The 20,258-nt window shown below is 58.8% G+C and overlaps 2 protein-coding genes across 7 annotated transcripts; one reads left to right on the top strand and one right to left on the bottom strand.

The window, feature by feature from the left end:
• Positions 1-4,048: 4,048 nt before the first annotated feature.
• EFEMP2 (EGF containing fibulin extracellular matrix protein 2) lies at positions 4,049-12,858 on the top strand. 2 transcript variants are annotated; one of them, XM_056801325.1, is made up of 11 exons: positions 4,049-4,187; positions 4,805-4,907; positions 5,377-5,425; positions 7,887-8,117; positions 9,281-9,403; positions 9,787-9,903; positions 10,037-10,156; positions 10,864-10,983; positions 11,059-11,185; positions 11,636-11,831; positions 12,601-12,858. In XM_056801325.1, exons 2-11 carry the CDS (start codon positions 4,806-4,808, stop codon positions 12,760-12,762), a joined length of 1,347 nt encoding a protein of 448 aa, XP_056657303.1. In that variant the 5' UTR covers positions 4,049-4,187; position 4,805; the 3' UTR covers positions 12,763-12,858. The 2 variants fall into 2 exon arrangements, with proteins under 2 accessions (XP_056657303.1, XP_056657302.1); XM_056801324.1 differs by having other exon boundaries at positions 4,070-4,428.
• On the bottom strand, positions 11,097-19,699 carry MUS81 (MUS81 structure-specific endonuclease subunit). 5 transcript variants are annotated; one of them, XM_056801319.1, is made up of 16 exons: positions 19,550-19,699; positions 18,948-19,080; positions 18,063-18,133; positions 17,052-17,150; positions 16,759-16,827; positions 16,325-16,413; positions 16,079-16,228; positions 15,813-15,905; positions 15,297-15,418; positions 15,104-15,201; positions 14,662-14,778; positions 14,494-14,589; positions 14,303-14,416; positions 14,106-14,209; positions 13,408-13,491; positions 11,097-11,235 (listed from the first exon to the last, which is right to left on the bottom strand). In XM_056801319.1, the coding sequence occupies exons 1-16, from the start codon at positions 19,697-19,699 to the stop codon at positions 11,157-11,159; spliced, it is 1,668 nt and encodes a 555-aa protein (XP_056657297.1). In that variant the 3' UTR covers positions 11,097-11,156. The 5 variants fall into 5 exon arrangements, with proteins under 5 accessions (XP_056657297.1, XP_056657300.1, XP_056657298.1 ...); XM_056801322.1 differs by lacking the exon at positions 19,550-19,699 and adding an exon at positions 19,269-19,345; XM_001379497.4 differs by lacking the exon at positions 11,097-11,235 and adding an exon at positions 13,169-13,331.
• Between the last annotated feature and the right edge of the window lie 559 nt (positions 19,700-20,258).

The following is a 20,258-nucleotide window of genomic DNA, read 5'->3' on the forward strand; positions in this document are numbered from 1 at the left end:
TCCAAGGCAGAAGAGTGGTAAGGGCTAGACCAATGATGGTGAACCTTTCAAAAATGGAGTGCCATGATCCTCCCCCACACCAAGTACCAAGCACACCCCACCCTTCTCTTACCCCACACAGGGGAGGGAGAAAGTGCTCCCATTGGATTGGTGGGTGAAGTGAGGAATGTCTTCAGCCAGTGTAGAGAGGGGGAGGGGAGTGACCCCAACACTGTAAGCTGTCCACCTTACCCTCTGTGAGCTCCCACTGGCTGCTGGGCAGAGGGGCAGGGGATGTGAAAAAAAAATGTCCTCAGGCATGGTGGAGAGGGAGAGGGGAGCAGCTCTGCCTAAGTCCCTCTACCTTTCTATTAATGAACCCTGGGATGGGGGAGGGTGGCTGAGCGCCTACAGAGAGCACTCTGCATGCCATCTTTGGCATCTGTGCCATAGGTTTGCCATCATTGGACTAACCACTGAGAGTTAGGTGACTTGCACATAGCCAGGAAGGTTCTGAATCCAGATTTGAAACTAGGACCTCCTGTTTCCAGGCTGGCTCTCTATCCACTGAGCCACCTAGCTGCCTCCAGTCCCTGCTTTCTTAATATATATTTGTATAACTTACTTTTTGAGGTGGAAGGGATCCAAGAACATGGAATATGAGCTGCCTGACGGAGTCAAAAAAGGAAATAATGGACCTGGAGACAACCCTAGGGAGAGCCTCGACTGGTCCCTCACTGTGAAGATGAGATCAGTTTTGAAGACCATGACCAGCTCAAGGTCCCCCAGTTTAGATGACTTAGGGGTCCAGGCATCCCGACTCCCAGGCTCCACTATTTTTCCTCACCAGCACTATCTGCAGGAGGCGTAGACCTCCCATTGAAATAGCCTTCAAGATAAATTATCTCCAAAGCTACCCATTTCAGAAAGGAGATCAAGGGGTTGGAAGGGACTGGAGGAGGGCAGGCACAGCCATTGGTTAAGGGCTTCCTCCCCAGAGGAAGATTAGCAGAAGGAACCAGGAATATTTCGCTTGAAGAAGAGAGAGATGTAAAAGATGGGATTGCTGCCTTCAGCTTGGGACATCATAGGATCACACAGATGTAGAGGTGAAAGGGACCCAAAAGGTCAGAGTTCTACTCTCTTGTTTTTCAGATGAGGAAACTGAGGTACAATGAGTTGGATCTTCATTGAGCACAAGTTTCAAAGGGATAGATTTCAGCTTAATGGCTTTCTACCAATCAGAGTGGTTCTGAAGGGTAGTAGGAAGAATGCCCCGGAAAATGGCAGGTTCCCCTTAGTAATGGGTTGATAGATGTTTAACAACCGGCTCTCCAAGAAAGTTTAACCATGACCCACTTTCAAGTTTAACCTGCATTATTTTCACCATCATTTCCTCAACTCTAGATAATAAACAATACGATAAGTCAGCCCCTGCCTTGTACCAAGTGCTGATTTCTCTGTTATAAATACACGGACTTTCCTGTCGAGCCCCTTCAGGGGAGGGCTTCAAGCAAAGGGCTGATGGCCACTTGTCAAGATTGTCGGGGAAAGACGTGTTCAGGCGAGAGGAGGCTCCATGTTCTGAGGTCGCTTTCAGATCAGAGACTCCGGGTTATAGTTAGAGTGTGGAGTCTGGAGTCAGAGGGCTGGTTTGAATCCTGCCACGACCTACCAGTGTGACTTTGGGTGAGTCTGTGCCTCTCTCTAGGTCTCAGTTTCCCCATCTGTACAGTGAGACTGTGGGACCAAATGAGCTTTCTCAGCTCTGAATTCTAGGACAGATGCAATCCTGGCTGTATCTTCCTCCAGGAAGGAGATTCCTTCTTCCTTTCCCCTCCTGCATTGCCAGCCTAAGACACTAGAGGGTACAAAAGAGCCTCCCTAGGGCTTGGCCAACGTGTCCTTGGGCTTGGGGGCAGGAGAGTCAGATCTTGTCTCTGCTTTTTGTTTTGTTTTAATTCGTAGGACCTTGGACCCGTCCATTCCCCTCTCTGGGCCTCGGTTTCCTCCTCTGAAAAATGAAGTGGGGAGAGGGCTGGATTAGATGGCCTCTGAGATCCCTTCCAGGTTCTGAAGGTGGTGGCTTTAGGGTTTCGGTTTTTAGAATTCTGAAAAGATGCTGAAAATGTTATGCAATTATACGGGAAACCATTGGAGATCTGGGATTTCAGCTGGCAAAGGGGGGAGGCCTTAGAGGGAGGAAGGGGCCAATAGGCCGCAAGAAGGTAAAGGAAGGGTGAAGATCTTTGGGAGGGCTGGGGAGACCCTCAGGGCATCCAACTGAAGCCCACTGGGGAACCTAGCTGGTGGCCACATCCTTCGTCATCCCATTTGGAGTTGTCTCGCCAAAGACGTTGGAGGGATTGGCCATATCCATCTCCAGCTCATTTTACAGATGAGGAAACTGAGGCAAACAGCATGAAGTGACTTGCCCAGGGTCACCCAGCTAGCAAGTGTCTGGGGCCAGATTTAAATTTGGGAAGATGAATGTTTCTTACTGCAGACCCAGGTGCTCTGTTTACCTACTTATCTGTCATCTACCAATCTGTAGATTTATCTATATGGATCTATCATCTATCTATTTGTCTGTCCTCTATCGATTATCTCTCATCTCTCTCTCTAGATATATCTATATCTATCTACCTACCTACCTATCTATTATCCAACTATAATCTATCTACCCATCACCTACCAATCTATTATTCATCATCTCTCTCTGCCTCCCCCTCTTGCTTTCTGTCTCTCTCTGTCCCTCTTCCTGTCTTTCCTTCTCCCTCTCTCGATCCTTTTCTCTCCCCCTCTCTGTCTCCCTCCCTCCTTTCCTTTCTCTCTCCCTCTGTCTGTCTCTCTTTCTCTCTCTCTCTGTCTCCCTCCCTCCCTCCCTTTATCTGTCTCTTTCTTTATCTCTGTCTCTCTCTTCCTGTCTCTCTCTCCCAGCTTCTCTCTTATCTCTGTCTCTCTCTTTATCTCTCTGTCTCTGTCTGTCTCTCTCCCTCTGTTCCTCGGTCTGTCTGTCGGTCCTAGAATGAGCTCCCACTTGTGGGCTGAAGCCTGTGGTGTAACATCATAAACAGGCTCCGAGGCTGGGCCGAGGGGCCAAAGTCTCGGCTGTAGTCTTGGGCCTGGGAGGAGCTGAGTCCAGGCCCCTGAGCGGCTCAAGGGGAAGGACTGGACTCTGGGCTCCATGTGTGGAAGAAGAGGGGGCCCTGGGGGCTGTCGGGATCCGGGTGGCTGGCCTTGACGCCGGGTCTGGGCTCGGAGCACAGCCTCGGAGGGAGGGGGGACAGGGCTGTCCGGACGTCTCCTCTGGGGGCCCTCTTTGAGCTTCCTCCATGCTTACGGGACAGGCCTGGCCGGGGCCCTCCAGAGGCCGCCTGAGAGCACCCGAGGGCCCAGGCCGCCTCCCCAGAGCCGAGGGCCATTGCAGTGGAGGAATCTGGCTCTACCTTCCAGGGGCTTCTCCTTTGGCTCTAAATCTAGAACCAAAGCTGGGATGGAGGGCCAGCAGCAGGGCCCCATCCTGTGCACATTGTGGGGACTCACTGGGGTCTCTCATCTCTGGGGCGGGGGCAGAGGCTCTGGGCTTCCAGGTCCTGCTCAGAGAGGTTGGGGGAGGCCCTGCCTTGGGGGGAGAGTGAAGGGGAGGGAGGGGCCCCTGGCTGTGGAGAGGGCAGGAAGGGGGGCCCAGAGCCCTTGTGTTCTAGCCCAGGGGCTTTGGGGGGATGGGGAGAGTGGCAGCCTGAGTGCCCCGGGGGCTTCTGCTCAGCCTTGGAGATGGGGGTTTGGGGGTTCCAGTGCCAGCCTGGGCTTCCCTAGGCGCCCTCCTTTCTAGCCTAGGGAGGTGGGGGGAGTCTCCAGACCGGGGCCTCTGGAGCCCTAGAGGCAGGCACCCCCCACCCCCCTGCTCCCCCGGCCCCTGCCCCCAGTCCTGGCCGAGGCTTTGGCCTTGTTGGCCTGGGCTGCGGGCCGCTGGTGGGCTCACTCCCTCGCTTGCTCTCTCTCTTGGGCTCGGGCTCGGGTCCCTCCCCCTGGCTCAGGCTCAGGAATCCGTGTCGTGTCCGGGGCGGGCTGGGGGCGGGGGGCGGGGGGCGGCCGCTTCCTGGGGCCGCTTGTCCAGGGAGCGGAGCCTCGCCAAGGCCACAGGCTCAGAGCAGCCCGGAGCCCCGGGGGCCGCGGGGGTGGGCTTGGGGTCGCCCCAGCCTCAAGTAAGTGTGGGGAGCCGGCGGGGCCGGGAGCCCGGCGCGGAGCCAACTGAACGGAAACTGCCGACTCAGCAGAATGGCCGAAGGGGGTGGGGGGAGGGGAGCGCCCGAAAGTTTGGGGAGGTGAAGGCACGCCCGAGCCCCTCATCCCCTGGCTGCCCGCGGGGGTCCTGTGCCCTCAGCTGAGGCCAAGGGGAGAGATGGCACCAGGGGACCAAGAAGGAGGGCAGCCACACTTCCCGGGGTGAGCCTGGGCGGGAGGACCCATTGGGAAAAGCCGGGAGGGGGAGGGCGAGCCGAGAGGGGCAGGACAGCGAAGAGTCCCCGGCGAGCTGGCGGGGAAGGTGAGCACAAAGGGAGAAGTGAGGTGGGGGAGAGCCAGGGAGGAGAGGTGAGGACACAGCAGGGCTCTGTGGGAAGAAGCGTGGGGGGCACTGAAGGGGACCCCAAAACACCCAGTGCCCGAGAGAGGGCCCCCACATGCAGAAGGAGCACCGGGCAGGGGAAGAGGGCCAGACTGGCTGCTTCCCCGAGACTTGAGGGAGACTTGGGCTAAGATGAAGGGGAGCCAGGCCCAGGTGAGGCTGAGGCTGAGGCAGGGCTCTCCCCCTTGGCCCTAGGATGCTCCCTTTTGGCTCCTTTCTCCATGGGCGGCTGCTGTTGCTGCTACTTCTTCTGGGCCCTGCATCGCCCCAGGACCCTGAGGAGCCGGACAGCTACATGGTGGGAGCCTGGGGGACAGCAGGAAACTGGGGGTGGGGGGAGACAACAGGGGATCTTGAGATGAGGCTGGGGCAGAGGGAGGGCCAGGTCAGGGTTTGGAAAGGATCCTCACAATCTCCCACCCAAGTGCAGCATTGAGTCAGCTGATGTAGCTGACCAAGGGACTTGGAGCCTCAGCCTGGGTTCAAATCTTGCCTCTAATACTAGCTTAGTGACCCTGAGCCAGTCTCTTTACCTCTCTCTGACTCAGCTTTGTTCTCTCTAAAAAGAACCATACCAAACCCAGAGGGTTCTTGGGAGAATCCAATGAGATCATTTTTGTGAAGCACTTTGCAAACCTCTATCTGGAGGAATGCCCACTATTAGATAGTACCCCATTCCCACCCTCCTCCCCAAGCCCAGAAATGGTTCAAATTTCTGGCCAGGAATTTGGCTCAAGCCTGATCTTGCTTCCCTCCTGTTGCTCTAGGAGTGTACAGATGGGTACGAGTGGGATACAGAAACTCAGCATTGTAAGGGTAAGTATGAGAGCAGGACCCAGGGAGGGTGCTGCAGCCTGGCACTCATTTTATAGACTGAGGCTCCAAGAGGAAGGGTAGTGACTTGTCCAGGGTCACAAAGGCAGCAAGATGCAGAGAGGGGTTAGGAGTCCAGTTTCTCCCTGGGGTTCCTTTTCTATGAAAGGGAGATGGTGCTAAGTCTGCTGAGCCAACTCTCCCTTGAGGGCGAGTATGAGCCTGAAATGCAGCCCAGAAGTCTTATTTGTTGGGTCAGTGGGAGTGAGTGATGTCAGAGATGGGGCACTGACATGGGATCAAACTGTCCAGTTCTTTGCTTGGCAGACAAAGAAAGTACCTCGACTCCTCTGAGCCTGTTTCTCTGTCTGTAAAAGAGGAATGCTGCCATGACGGAGACTAATACTAATACTGGGCAACCAGGGGCCAGCCATGGAGTCAGGAAGCCTTCATGAGTTAAAATCTGGCCTCAGACACTTCCTCCCTGGCTGACCCTGGGCAAGTCACTTCACATTACCCCACTGCCCAGCCCTTCCCACTCTTCTGCTTTGGAGCCAATACACAGTATTGATTCTAATATAGACGGTAAGGGATTAAAAAAAAAAACAGACATTTAAGAACAAATTCTTGACCAGCAGATTTTTATGAAGCTCCATTTTTGGCTCTGGGGATACAAGACAAAAAATTCTCCAAATAGTGCCTGCCCTCAGGGAGCTTATAGGCTACTGGGGGGAAACGAGAGCTGTACTCCAGCATTGATCATTTGCCAGGTTCTGTGCTAAATAAACTCTTGAAGAAAAAAAAAAAACTAACAACATGCCTGCCCTCTGGAGCTTCAGTTCTAATGACCAAAGCTCTCTGGGAGTAAGTTACATAGAAGCTGTAACCAGAAGGAAAGTCAGCAGGGTTGAATTAGTCAATCTAAAGGCTCCAAGTCTAAAGTATATAAAAGTAACCCATATGTATCCAAAGGACCTCAGGGTGATAGCTAATCACCCTGAAGGCCTCCATGGAGAAGGTGGCCTTTGAGCTCAGCTTTGAAGGAAGTTGGTTAGATGGGGTGCCCATTCCCTGGATGGGAGATGAGGCCCAAGTTTGGGGAACTCCTATGGAAAGAGGCCCAGAGAGGTAGACTGAAGAGGATTTTCTATTTCATCCTAAAGGCCAGAGGGAGACATTTAATATTTTTGAGCAGGGGAGAAGCATGTCCTTTAGAAACATCCCTGGAGAATGGATTAGATGGGAAGCCTGGAATTAGGGAGGCCAATTAGGAGGCTGTTGTCAGAGTCCATTTGAGAGGTGATGTGGGCCTGAACTAGGGTGGTAGCTGTGGTGAATGGAAAGAAGGCGGGAGTGGGGTTGGAGCAGGATTGACATGGCTTGTTAATTGAAGAAAAGGGAAGAGACAAGGATGGTACGAAGTTTGCCAAAGCAAGTGACTGGCCAGAAAAGTTTGGAGGAGGAGCAAGTTGGCAGGGAAATAGTTCCATTTTGGGTGCCTTGGTTTCAATAATTCTTTGGGACACCCAGGAGTCAGTGTCCAGCAGGCAGTTTGATTGGGAGATAGATGAAGATATGGAGACTCTTATCCTCTGGCATTGGCCTTCCTGCTCACTTAGGTCCGGGGCCAGGTCAGGGCTTTCCTGGTCTGGGATAGCTTGACCCCAAAGCCAGCTGATTTATTCTAGAGATTTAGCAGTTTTAGACTGATCCTGTCCTTTCTGCCTCAGAGTGCTTTGGGCTGGGCAATCCTAGGCAGGCTGAAAGACAGTGGCCATTGCTGCCAGCTGGACTTCCTTGGCCCCAGAGCAGTCTTGCCAGCCCAAGTCAGTCACTGATAGCCCTCCCCTCATGCCTGGGGTCATAGACCTAAGCATGAGGTCATTACTTGGGGTGGGGACAGTCAGTGGGGAATAGGTGGGGCTATTTCTAGGATAGAGTGTTCTGTGAAGAGGCCCAGAGTTCCATGATTGGGGGTGGGGTGGGGTCCTTTCTTATAATCCTGATTCAGTATTCTGGCCTGAGTCAGTCTTCAGGAAGGTAAGCAGTGGGGGAAACTGAGGCAGCCTCTAGCCTATGATTTGAAGAGTCCTCAAGCTCCTTTACAGAAATACAACCCCTGAACTGGAAGGCAGATATAGCTGGCAGAGGCCTTTTTCCTCCTTGTGCCTCAGCTTCTCCAGCTGTCAGATATGGGGAATGGACTAGTTTTCCATTTCTCTTCTGGCTCTATTGCCTGGCTGGGATCACCTCCTCGCTGTGTGTCCCCCCTCTGAGAGTCCGGAGATTCCCCAACTCTGGAATGAAGACCATGTCCCAGCCACAGCCCTCTTCGTTCCCTCCTAGAAGTCTGGGTGTGATTCCCCTAGAGGCGTTAGAGTGCACCCCCGCTTCTTGGTTCTCCTTGGGGTGGCTGTCTGAGCCCTGCTTGCCCAGCAGCCTCCCCATCCCGCTCTGCCCACAGATGTGAATGAGTGCGAGACCATCCCTGATGCGTGTAAGGGGGAGATGAAGTGTATCAACCACTATGGGGGCTACCTGTGCCTGCCTCGCTCGGCCGCTGTCATCAATGATGTCCATTCGGAGGGGGGTCCCCCTCCCCGGCCAAGGCCTCCCAGGCCTCCGGCCCCTGGTCCACCTCGACCCAACCCCTGCCATCAGGGCTATGAGCCTGATGATCAGGACAACTGTGTGGGTGAGTGTGGGGGCCCTTCCTGGGATGGGGGCACAGAGGGCTGTACTCACAGGGCAAGGTCTCCCCCCCCCACTCCCCAAGGATGGCGGGGGGGGGCTGGGAGGTGCCCTTTCTAGAAACAGGAGGCTGACTTTGAGGGGAGAGGTGGCGAGTTCAGTCTGGCGCCCTTCGGGGTTTGAAAATGGTATTGCTTCTTCAGTGCAGAGACTCCCATTCTTTTATTTCCAATTCTCTCCCTTCTCTGCCCTCCCTGGTCCCCCCCCCCCACATTGCTCCATTCCCCTGGGAGCAAGTCCCATGCCGCCTCCTTGTGGCCATACGCGCAGCACCCAGGCCTCCCTCCAAGCGTGGCCCCCACAGAGCTCCCCCCAGCCCCAGGCACTCCGAGGGTGAGCCCACGGGCAAAAGCAGGGGCGTCAGCCCGGCACTCCTCTCTGCGCCTCCTCACACTCTCCTTTCATCATCAGCCGCTGCGGCCCATTCGGTGACAGATTTCCATCATGTACGAACAGGGTTTCCCCTTTCATAGGTCCTTCCGTTCCTAGCCAGGGAGAGCACATGGAAAGAGCCCCAGGGAAGCAGAACACACTTGGGGTGCGTGTGGAGGGGCACACGCAGGGCGCACGTGTGTGCGCCCAGGACGCACGAAGGGCCGAGGGCCTCTCCTGTCCAATGCTGCAGTCGCAGATGGCCCAGCCTCGGAGGAAGTATCCCGTCCTCCCTCCATGGGCCATCTGGCATCTCTTCCCTTCTTGGGGGTCCCCGGGAAGGGACTCTCTGTCAGTGCCTAGTGGAGGAGCCAGCCAGGAAGCGTCTCGGGCCTGCTCTTTCCATTTTCTCCTGCCTTCGGGCTTTTTCGGGCTGCTTGGCCCCGACTGTCACAGGGCTTTGGGCAGCAGGGCCCGAAGCCTCGTCATGGTGTCCACCAAGAACCATTCAGCAGGGAGGGTCTTGGCGGACCCTCCTCATTTTGCAGAAGTGGAGGGGTCAGAGAGGGCAGTTTTGTGGCCAAGTGTGTAGTGGTGCACTCCTGGGTCTCTGGAGCTATGAGGGGCACCTCACTTGGGAGGGCTCCCTGGGCGCAGTCCGGGGCTGGCACCCCCTACCTCATCCCCTGGGCAGCCGTGTGACACCCGCGTCTGCCCTGCGTTTCTGGGTTCCAGACATAGACGAGTGTGAACTGAATTTCCACGACTGCCGTCCCAGCCAAGAGTGCCACAACCTCCCCGGCTCCTTCCACTGCTCCTGCCCGGATGGCTACCGAAAGATGGGCTCCGAGTGCGTGGGTAAGGCCCCAGAGCCCGCCCGCCCCCGGGGACCCTCTGCTCCCCCTCCTTGTCCCCCGTGACCTCCTGCTCCCCACCTTTGCCCCTGTTCCCTCCAGGGACCTCCTGCTCCCCCTCCTTGTCCCCCGTGACCTCCTGCTGCCCACCTTTGCCCCTGTTCCCTCCAGGGACCTCCTGCTCCCCCTCCTTGTCCCCTGCCCCCCCGGGGACCCCGCTCCCCCTCCTTGTGCCCTGTTCCCCCGGGGACCCCCGCTCCCCCTCCTTGTCCCCTGCTCCCCGAGGGAGATAACGAAAGGCCGAAGCCCAGGAAGCGCCAGTGAGGAGCAGTTGGGCAGCCCTAACCGTCTCCTGCTCTCTCCCAACTCGGCCCTCCAACCCGTCAGACATAGACGAATGCCGCTACCGCTACTGCCAGCACCGCTGCGTCAACGTCCCCGGCTCCTTCACCTGCCAGTGTGAGCCCGGCTTCCAGCTCGGGCCCAACAACCGCTCCTGCGTAGGTGAGGCCGGCTGGGGTCTGGCGGGAGCCGGGCGGCACCACCTGCCCCCCGTAGGATGGAGGAGGAGCCGGGGGCCTCCTGGGCGCTGCCGAGCTCCCACCCTGGCCCTGGGCCTGGCTTCTGCTACCCGCAGATGTGAACGAGTGCGAGATGGGAGCACCCTGTGAGCAGCGCTGCCTCAACTCCTACGGGACCTTCCTGTGCCGCTGCCACCAGGGCTACGAGCTGCACCGGGACGGCTTCTCCTGCAATGGTGACTAGCCCCAGGCTCTGCCCCGGGATCCCCCTGCCTAGGAGGGCGGGCGGGCGGGGACTCGAATCTGGAACCCCGGGTCCGGGAGGGCCCCGAGAACATCCGATGGAGCGCCGAGGGTGGGGAGGGCTTTGGAACGTGGAACGTGGCGCTCGGAGGATGCCGGCACGTAGAGCCTCGGGGCTGGGGGGCATTTCGGGGGGTTGAGGCTTTGGGTCAGCAAGAGTGGGGAACCCCACAGCAGAACCCCAAGGGAAACAGTGGACTTTGTCCGGGGCCTTGTGGCGGGATGGCAGCTGATCTTGGTCTCCCAGAAGGCCGCCCAGGGTCGAGAACAAATACGCGTGAAGCTCCTGCGCCCGCGTGTCCTGGCAGCCGAACGAGACCCTTGCTGGGGAGGGGGTGGGCAGGGTGGCCAGTTTGGCTCCACATCTGCCCGGTCCTTTGTGGACCTCCGAAGCTCAGGAAATGCCAGTTGCCTTTGCCTGCTGATCGCTCTATCCATCCCAGGCTCCGCTCTGCGCCCTCCCCTGCCTCCTGGGCTTTAAGGAACTGACGTGGAGGGACCCCTTCCTCCTCTGGGGCTCCATCTGTCATGGCCGTCCCCCACCTACCTTTGACCCATCTAGTTCCTGGCCCCATCCCCCTCTCCTGAGCCCCCCTCGGTCCCCCCTCCATCCGGCTCCTGTGCCCGTGTCCATCCGCAGATATCGACGAGTGCAGACACTCCACGTATCTCTGCCAATTTCACTGTGCCAATGAGCCAGGCCGATTCTCCTGCCACTGCCCCCAAGGTTACCAGCTGCTGGGCACCCGCCTCTGCCAAGGTCTGTTGGGCCGGGGGAGGGGGCCTGGGGGGGCACATCCCTCGATTCCAGCCCCCTGACCTTTCCCCTCGGCAGACATAGACGAGTGCGAGTCTGGCGCCCACCAGTGCTCCGACGGCCAGAGCTGTGTCAACTTCCACGGGGGTTACCGCTGTGTGGAGACCAACCGCTGCTCAGAGCCCTACGTCCAGGTGTCCGACAAGTGAGTCCCTCGCGGGCAGCCTGGGCTCCTCTCCTAGCTGTCGGGGGCTTCTGGAACAAGACAAATAGAGAATGGAGACAGAGCGGGGTGTCACAGAGGGACCGGGAGCAATGGAGTGCTGGGGGCTCCCTCCGTGCCAGGGCCTCCACGCTCGGCGGTGGGCATCCAGAGGGCAGCGGGCCCTGCCCGCGAGGGCTTACGTGCTCATGGAACGGGATGGGTGGCATGCAGCCCGGCAAGCACCCATCAGAGCCAGGAGAGCCCCGGGCAGAGAGAGACAAGAGGTCCGCGGCGTAGGGCGAAGGACCCTCCGGAGGAAACTAGCAGAGCTGGAGAGGGAGGCCGTGCCCCCGCCTCACGCATCAGTGGCAGGACAGGTTCCTTAAGAGACAGACGGAGAGGGAGGGAGGGAGTGGTGCCAGCCTAACCCTCAGCCCCCCGCTCCTCTAGCCGCTGCCTCTGTCCAGCCTCCAACCCTCGGTGCCGGGAGCAGCCGTCCTCCATCGTTCATCGCTACATGAGCATCACCTCAGAGCGCAGCGTCCCTGCGGACGTCTTCCAGATCCAGGCCACCTCGGTGTACCCCGGGGCCTACAACGCCTTCCAGATCCGAGCTGGAAACCCCCAGGGAGACTTCTACATCAGGGTAGGGTGCTGCTTGCCGGGCACAGAATGGGCAGAACTCCCTGGAAGTGGAGGTGGGGTTTCCTGCGGAGACCACAGCGCGCGGCCTGCCCCCAACTCCCCTGTAGGAGGCCGGACGTCTCGGGCCAAAGCAGGGCTTTCAGTTCTCCCCTCAGAGAAGTGCACGCTGGGTGTGTGGGAGTACACAGAGCCCCATCCCTGCCCTCCAAGGGCACCCGGTCTCAGAGGGAGAAGCTTCTGCCCCACAGCTGGGGTCCCCAAACTTTAGGGACGTCAGGGTCCGCAGGAGCTGGGCCCTAAGGAGGAGTGGACGATAGGCAGGTGAAGACGAAGGGCAGGATTTCCGGATCACAAAGGGAAGGTAACAAATGGCCTTGGGAAGGGTCACAGGACGAGGGCTAGAAGGGCCCTCAGAAGCTACCAAATCTGACCCGTTCATTTTAGAGTTGAACCAACCGAGGCCTGGTGGGTGAAGGGATTTGCACAGGTCATGTGGGTCACAGGGGATAAAATCTGGAGCCAGAAGGGATCTCCAAAGGTAAACTGAGGCCCAGGAAGGTAGAGGAACCTGACATCAGGGAGCGAGCAGCAGCATCTGGGGGACAGCCTGATGGCAGGTGGGCTGTGGAAAGGGGACCCTGGGGGGTCTGGAGACTGGCAGGGAGTCCAAGAACAGAGAAGGTGGCACCCAGGCAGCAGATGCCCTCTCTCCTCCCCAGAGGAGTCTGGGGCCTCCTTGGGGCTGAGCTCCCTCCTCTCTCCTCTCACAGCAAATCAACAACGTCAGCGCCATGCTGGTTCTGGCTCGGCCCGTGACGGGGCCCCGGGAGTATGTGCTGGACTTGGAGATGGTCACCATGAACTCTCTCATGAGCTACCGGGCCAGCTCCGTGCTGAGGCTCACGGTCTTTGTGGGGGCCTATGCCTTCTAGGGGGCCGCTCTTCCTCCAGCTAAGGGAGGGGGACTTCCCTATGAAAACATCAGAAGCTGTTAAGGAATAGAAAAATCAATAAAAAGAGAAAAACCGGCCAGGCCTGATGAGGCGAGGAGCGAGGCCATCAGAGGGGCAGCGGGCTCGTCCGAGCTGACCAGACAGGGAAAGGGACGTGCCCAGAGTCGCCCAGCTAGTAAGAGTGGACTCCTCATTCCTCTGCTGGGTGAGGAAGAGGCGGCAGGGTCTGGTGGGGAGGTCAGAGCCTCCCTCGGTGCTTAGAGGCGCCCTTTGTGCACAGCAGGGAGGGCGGACGGCTGCCCCAAGGCACTCCCCATCCCACAGGGTTCTCCAGGGAGGCTCACCGTAGTGACCCCCCACCCCACCCCTGGCAGACTCGACAGGCTGGCAGTCACACTTTTATTCTATCCAAAACATTTCTTGTCCAAGTCCCGACCCCGTCCCCTCCCCGGGCCTTGCGCCATGTCTCCTCCAGGCTGGCTCAGGGCAGCGGCCCAGCAGTACAGTAGAGCTGGCACAGGGTCCGGCTCAGGGCTGGGCCCAGGTTCCTGTGAGAGGAGGGAGAGGGAGATGAGTGGGGAGGGGTCCCATGTGCCCCGGCTCCCCACAGCACCCGGAACTCACCTCTGCAGGCGCCCACACTTGATGGAGCTCAGCAGCTTCTCCTGCTCTTGGCGGCTGGCGCAGGCATCGTAGGCAGCCAGGAGGCTGAGCAGGACAGAGGACAGACCCTGAAGAGCCCAGCCTCTCCCCACCCCCATCCAGTACCACTTTTCAGGGCATGCTGGGAGCCTGCCAGACCTCCTCCAGCAGGACAGAGGACTGCCTGCTGAGGCCCCATCCCTGGGCCTGGGGGGACACAAGCTTAACCCCTGGAGAGGACCACTGCTCAAGCTGCCAGGGGCCTTGGGGTGTGGACTGGGGTCAAGCCCCAGGTCTGATCTGAGCTGTGGGAGCGGGGGCAGTCGCTGACCCTTCCAGTCTCAGTTTCCCTGGCTGTAACATCTAGATCACATGAACCTGTCTCACAGGGAGGTTCTGCTCCTTCTTGCTCCTCTCTCAGCTCAGGATCTTAGCTCTCACTAAGAAAATCAAGGCTATTTGCCAAGAGCTCCCTTCTCTCCTCGTTCTCTACATCTGAACCCCGCATCACCCCCTTGCTCCAGGCTCTGGAGACTGCCCTCAGTGAACTTAACCCTTCTCCTTCCATGCCTGGCTTCCCATGGCCAGAAGGAGCTTCACCAGGCCTCCCCCAGCCCACAAGCACTGACCTCCCTTTCCCACCATGAGGCACGGGCCGAGGCTGGGGCCTGCCTCCCTACCTGGCCGGAGTGCTGTACGTGCCCAGCAGGGCAGCAGCCTTCTCTCCGCTCACCCCGCGCACCTGCATCAACTGCCGAGCAAACACCTCTCTCACAGACTGGGCCTAGCAGGGGAGGGAGGGCAGGGGGCATCTCAGCGGTTGGTGAGAGGGAGAAGGCTGGGGGAATGGGGGGGGGGGAATGGAGGGGTGTCGCACCTTGTTTTTCATGGCCCCCTCATTGAAGTCTCTGAAGGTGAAGAGGGTGCAGGGTGGGGGCCGGGTCCCAGGGTCTCCCTCAGCCCCCCAGGGCCGGCACCGCAGCGTCTGACCCTGACAAAGAGAAGAAACAGATGGCCCCAAGGCTCCCGGGCTGCCCCCCATCCTGCCCCATGACAGTCCCCCACTACCTCATAGAGTTTCTGCAGAGCCCGGGTGAGGAGAGCCAGGTAGGCGGCCGACTCCTTCAGGTCTGCTGTACGTTTCACAAAGAAGCCATCGATCACCTGAGATGGGGGGGAGGCAGGTGAGGCTCTCCCCCAGGGGTCTTCAAGGGCCCTGGGATACCCCACACTCACCTGTGTATTGGTGACTGCCTGCAGCAGAGTGCTTTCAGGGAGGCTGAGGCTGTGGGCAGAGCCATGGTCTTCTACCAGGTACACCCGATGGCTGAGGCCACAGCGTTTTAGGCGGAACTGGGGAATTTGGGCCCAAAAGGTCAGGAGGGGCCCCAGGGAGGGGTTGATCTTCCCTCCCAGGTCTCTCTGGGTCTTAGAGCTACATGCTCTATGGTTAGGAAACAGCCCCAGGCTGGGCAGTGACTTGTCCAAGAATTCATGGCCAGGTCAGGTCAGCAGCAGGATTGGAACTTAGCCAGAGGAGCAGATGATTACGGGTTTAGAACGGGAGGGGCTGGAGAGGGCAAACACCTCAGGTTCCTCACGAGAACCAAGGTGCAGAGAAGGTAGGGGCCTGCCATGGTCTCAGGCCCCCAGGGACAGGCAGGGCTGAGCCTCGTACCTTCTGCTCCCGAAAGCGCCCATCAATGATGCTGCCACACAGGTCGTCCAGGCGTTTCCTCTCCACCACATGGTCCAGGACGAGCTCGCTGGGCCGGGCTGGGGGGGAGGGCTGCATTGGCTCCTCTGCCACCATCTACCCTCCCCCGCTCCCTCCCATCTATTCTTCCCTTAAACGCCCCACAGCCCCTTACCCGGCTCCCTCGGACTAGTCTCCTGAGCCACCCAGACAAAGTCCCCAACATGTAGCTTTCGGACATCATGGGGGACTCCCAGGCGCTTCAGCTCCCTCAGAATCTCTGGCCGGTGGCTACCCCTGTGGGCACAGAGAGATCCCAGGCTGTAGTATGCCCCTTCCTTGACTCTGAAGCTGGCAGTGTCGGGGCTGGGAGGGGCCTTAGGACAAAGACAGTCAGGGGAGGGGGGGACCCTAGGACAAGGAAGACCAGGACTGGGTGGACCCCTAGGAGACAGGGAAAATCGGGGCGGGGAAGACAAGACTCTTAGGACAAGGAAAGTCAGAGCTTGGAGGGAACTTAGAGCTCAATGAGCTCAATGGAGGAAACATGCCCAGGGTGGTTCAGGGATGTAGCCAATATTTAGTCAATAATGGAGCCTGTGCCCCCACGGGCAGTAGTACTTGGCATTCCCTGGCACAGCCTCCCGCCTTGTCCTGACTCTTTGCCCTCACCCTCTTGTCCCCCACTCACCCCGTGGTCTCACTGACATCCACACACAAGAGGATCCTGTACTCCCCTGGCCCCAGCTCGAGGGGTGGCTCCAGAGTCCGGGTCCTGGCGCCTCTGTGGGGACAGAGGGGACTGTGAAGAGGTGCCAAGACCACCTCACCCTCCTCTGGGGTCGGATAGGGGACTAGGGAGGAATGCCAGGAAGACGGCTGCTTGGCACAGAGAAGCAAGCCCAGAAGGCAAGAGGCCAGGGGCCCAGAGCTGGCCCTGATGGAAGGGGAACTCACAGTTGAGACACAGTGTCCTGGGGCCTGTCTTCTGCCTCCCTGCTAGGGGACTGGGTGGATCTTGGCTGTATCCTAGCAGGCGGCTCTGTCGGACCTTCAGCCTCTGCCAGCTCCCGACACAGCTCTAATCCCCCAGGGGTTAGTGAGTACCTGGGGAAGGCAGGAAAGCCAGGGAGGAAGTGAGCCCCCCAGCTGTGCCCAGCAATCCCTCCAAGAGGTCTCGCTCCAGACAGCCTTGGGCCTCACCTGGCTGGCCGCTGGGTTTTCAAAATGAGGTTTCTGTGCAGGAGGGAGCGCAGGGCTGGCCAGGGCTGACTGCTCGAGCCGAGGGCCACCTGAGCAGGCAAGGAGGCAGAATCAGATAGGTATTAACCTGCTGTCCCTTTCCCAGGTAAACTGAGGGAGACAACCTGGCACTGGGGGAAGGTCCCAGCCCTTCCTGGAGTCAAAGGCCCTGGCTTGCAATCCCACCTCTGTGTGGCTTTAGGCAAGTGGTTTCTCCTCTTTGGGGTTCAGTTTCCCACCTCTGTAAAACCAGGAGCCTGGATGCCCTCTCGTTCAGATTCTGCTCCATAGCCGAGATGCCAGTCAGCCACTGAGCTGCCCACTTCTCTTAAGGCCCAAAGTCAGAATGCCTCTGAGGCAGGGCTGGGAAGGGGACAGCCCTTGGTGGCTCTTACCCTGGGGGCTTCCTGCTCACACCTCTTCAGGAGCTCATCCTTGGTCAGGGACCCTTGGCTTCTGGGATCCTGAGACAAGCAGCAGAGAGGGTCGATGTCCCCCCAGCCAGCCCTGTCCTGGCCCTACCACAGGGGACAACATATTCTTCTTCCCAAGGGTGGATGGAGGCCAATGGATCCCAAGGCTCTTTTGGGGGTGACTGGCCCCTCCGTGGACCTGCCTGGTCTCAGTGGCCACCATTCAGGCTAGAGACCTGTCCCCCTGCCCCCAGGTGCCTGGATCCTGGGCTCACCAGCTGTTCCTTGTAGAGAATCAGTAGCAGAGCCCGTGCGGCTGAATGACGGGGTGGTCTGTAGCTGCCACGGCCACCACCCTTGGGACGGCCTGGCATCTGCAACAGGCAGAAGAGAGGCATTCCTGAGTCCAGAACTCTCACCAGCCACTTCCCAGGGTAGAGCGAAGCCCCCTTCCCCCCTCCTCAAATCCCCTGCTTGGAAGCTGTTGAACCCAATTCACAAAACTACCTTCCTCTGCCCAGGGGGCAGCCCTTGCCCCAGAGCTCCAATCTGACCGCTCCCTCTCAGAATCCTTTGCTGGCACGAGCCCTGGTCTTCTTTCCCTTCTCTATCCCCACTCTGTGACCTCATCAGGGTTCAGTTATCGACACCCATGCGGTCCACTCCCAATTCTGCCGGGGTGGCCTCAATCTCTCGAGCTCCCCCCAGATTAGGCTGGCTTCCCTTCTGCTCACTCAGGTCTCTTCCCTCTCCCTCACCCTGCCAAGTCTTGTCATCTACGCGTCCCATCTCTGGCCTGCACCCAAGCCCAGGAAGCCCACCCCACTTGGGTCCATCTCACCTCTGGCTGGGAGAATGTTCTCTGTCCCTCCCTACAACTTGCTGCCAAAGGGATTCTCCTAAAGCCCAGCTAACCCCTCCTGTATCTTGGTGCTCACAGTGGGGCTTCTGCCCCCCTTCCCTGACTCACTTCATACCCTTTCTATCTTCTTGGAACCCCCAAAGACAGCAGCTTCTCCCCTCCTTGCAACTGCTTCCTTTAGAATGCAGATGGGGAGAAGGGAGTGAGAGGGGGGTCTGAAGAAGCAAAGGATTCCTGGCCCCCACTCCTTAGGGCTCATGACCTCCAGAAATGCCTCTATACCACTGCCCTGAGCTCCTCCAAGCTCATATAACAGGGAACCCCTTAAGAAATGCCTGGTAAACTGACAAATGGCAGCTCGGAGCTTTCCCTCCTTGACATCCTGATCCCCCAAACCCAGGTAGCCTTAGGGTTCCCTTCTTACCGATTCAGAAGGGACTGCCTCCTCTGGGGGTCTGCTCAACTCTCCCTGTGGGAGCTCAGAGACTGGCTTGCCTAGGCCGGGGGAAAGAATTAGAACACAGAACAGGGTGGGTCAGAGCTGGACAAAAGGTCCCAGCTGAGTTGGGGCTTAGCCCTGCTGGGAGAGAACTCTCAAATCAGCCCCTATGGACCTGCATTTCTAACCTGGCTCTGATCTGGCCAAGAACAATGGCCTTAGATAAGTTGCTTCTTGCTCAGAGGCTGGGTGAAGAAAGAACCTCCTAAGTCCCCCCTTCTCTGGGTGAGTTCTATGCCTGCCATGCTTGGGTCACTGCACCTAGCCTTGGCTTCTCAGCAGGAAGCTGCCCCAGACTTAATGTCTCCCCACCGCTTCTCCGGGTCCTATCCAGGGGCTCTGGGGCCCAGAGCTGGCCTCTTTCTACCACCATAGACCCAAAGTCCAAGGCAACAGGGCCCCTTCTCCCGGAAGCTCCAGCAGTGAGTGAGACCTTCCTCTTTGGGTCACATTTCGGGCTTCACCTTAACTTCTCTAAGGGGTCATTCTCAGAATGCTGCCCAGGCCTTGTCTCAGGCTGGCCCGCAGCTCCCAGCAAGGCTGCAGGTTTCTCAAGGAGCCTGTGCTTCCCTTTAGACTGGCTTGAGCCAGCGCTAGGTCCAAGTCCTCTGAAAGAGTTCAAGGACCACTTTCACACTGGAGGTTGTGAGGGATTCAGCCGGGCCCAGGGAGGCTCACGGTGGAAGATAGTCTGCGACTCTCCCAGAGCCCTACACGGGGCTCTGCCCAGGAGGGACTGCCTAAAGGATGCAGGAAATGGCTTGACTAGGTCCTGTCCTGGCTGCCCGCCAAGCCCTGCTGCCCAGTCACCTCCCCCAGAGGCCAGGTGCTGCTCCAGGCGCTGGTCCAGCATGCGGCAGAGGGTGTCCCCAAAGTGCTGGAGGATCTTGGCTTCTTTCCCACTTCTCAGAGGCAGGGGGTATCTCAGCAGGGAGCGCAAGGCCTGAAGGGACAATAGAGGGCGGTCAAGGGGGGCCCCCACGGCCGCACCACCACTCTGCCCACAGAGGCTCAGGACCCCAGGTGGCTCAGTCCTAGCCGCACGGGCTCCGGCCACTGCACTCAGGGTCTGCAAGAAGAGTCCACAGGACCCTGGGAGTATGGGCCCGGGGCCCCAGGAAGAACAAATACCGGGGCTGGGGGGAAGTAGGAACCCGAGAACTGGGAGGGCACGACGACCTCCGCCTAAACTCCTCTTCCTCCCCCTAGTGCCCTTAGCTCCCGCACCAGTTCCAAGCCCACGCACTGGAAGATGGAACTCCGCCCCCTCTTAGGTCTACCTTCTGGTGGATGAAACCCCGCCCCCGCCCCACCTTCGAGGAGGCGAAGCCCCGCCCTCTGCCCACCTTCAAGCCAACTAAGGGACCAAATCCCGCCCCCATGTCCCTCCCTTCCCAAGGTTCCTGGCCCACCTTCTGGTAGACAAAGCGTGCCCGACGGCCCTGGCCGGCTGCCTCATCCCGCCACTCCTGGAGCCAGCGCACGAAGAGCGGATTGGCGCAGGCAGGCAGCGGCCGCTTCCGGCCTAGGCGAGGCGCGGGCGCGGGCGCAGACGAGGCCATGGCCCAGCCCCGGCACCAGACGCACGAAACGCAAACTCGTGCCTAGCCCTAGCTTGGGGAGGGGGTGCTGATGCCACCCATAGGCCCTGCAAGTGCTAAACCTTTCTCAGCCTCACGCCAACGAGGCCCCGCCCCTTCCGCATTCTAATGATAGGAGAGAGAAGGGGTAAGAAGTGCTGTGTGGAGGCAGGGTAAGCGGCACAGCGCCTCCTATGGTCAGGAGGACGAACAAACGCTCTAACTTGGCTTCTGAGGCTGTAGGCTCGCTAAGGCACCTGCCTGGGCTGGGAGTGGGGGTGGAGAGGTGTGCAGGGAATGGAACTCGGGCTTGGGGGATTTGCAGAGGGGCCTAGAGTCTGGAGAATTCACTTGAGTCCAGGCGGGGAACGTACAGACTCCGGGCCTTTGCATTTACTGCAATGGGCCCAAGGCTTGCACAGGAATAAGCTGACCGCCGCCCAGGCTGGAGGTCTACGGAACACTCGCTAACCCTCCTCCTGCCTGCCTGCCTGCCTGCCTACCCGCGGTTCCCAAATAAGGAGCAGTTTCCATACAAGGC

This window comes from Monodelphis domestica, chromosome 6 (genome assembly GCF_027887165.1).
Source record: "Monodelphis domestica isolate mMonDom1 chromosome 6, mMonDom1.pri, whole genome shotgun sequence".
In the NCBI taxonomy this organism is placed as follows: domain Eukaryota; kingdom Metazoa; phylum Chordata; class Mammalia; order Didelphimorphia; family Didelphidae; genus Monodelphis; species Monodelphis domestica.

Excerpts from the sequence above, each read along its gene's own strand:
- EFEMP2 (XM_056801324.1), top strand. The coding sequence starts at position 4,385 with ATGGCACCAGGGGACCAAGAAGGAGGGCAGCCACACTTCCCGGG. Across the intron at positions 9,404-9,786 it reads GATGGGCTCCGAGTGCGTGG|ACATAGACGAATGCCGCTAC; the intron begins GTAAGGCCCCAG and ends CCAACCCGTCAG. Across the intron at positions 11,186-11,635 it reads TACGTCCAGGTGTCCGACAA|CCGCTGCCTCTGTCCAGCCT; the intron begins GTGAGTCCCTCG and ends CCGCTCCTCTAG.
- MUS81 (XM_056801319.1), bottom strand. The coding sequence starts at position 19,699 with ATGGCCTCGTCTGCGCCCGCGCCCGCGCCTCGCCTAGGCCGGAAGCGG. Across the intron at positions 19,081-19,549 it reads CACGCTTTGTCTACCAGAAG|GCCTTGCGCTCCCTGCTGAG; the intron begins GTGGGCCAGGAA and ends TTGTCCCTTCAG. Across the intron at positions 14,779-15,103 it reads GGCGCTTTCGGGAGCAGAAG|TTCCGCCTAAAACGCTGTGG; the intron begins GTACGAGGCTCA and ends CAAATTCCCCAG.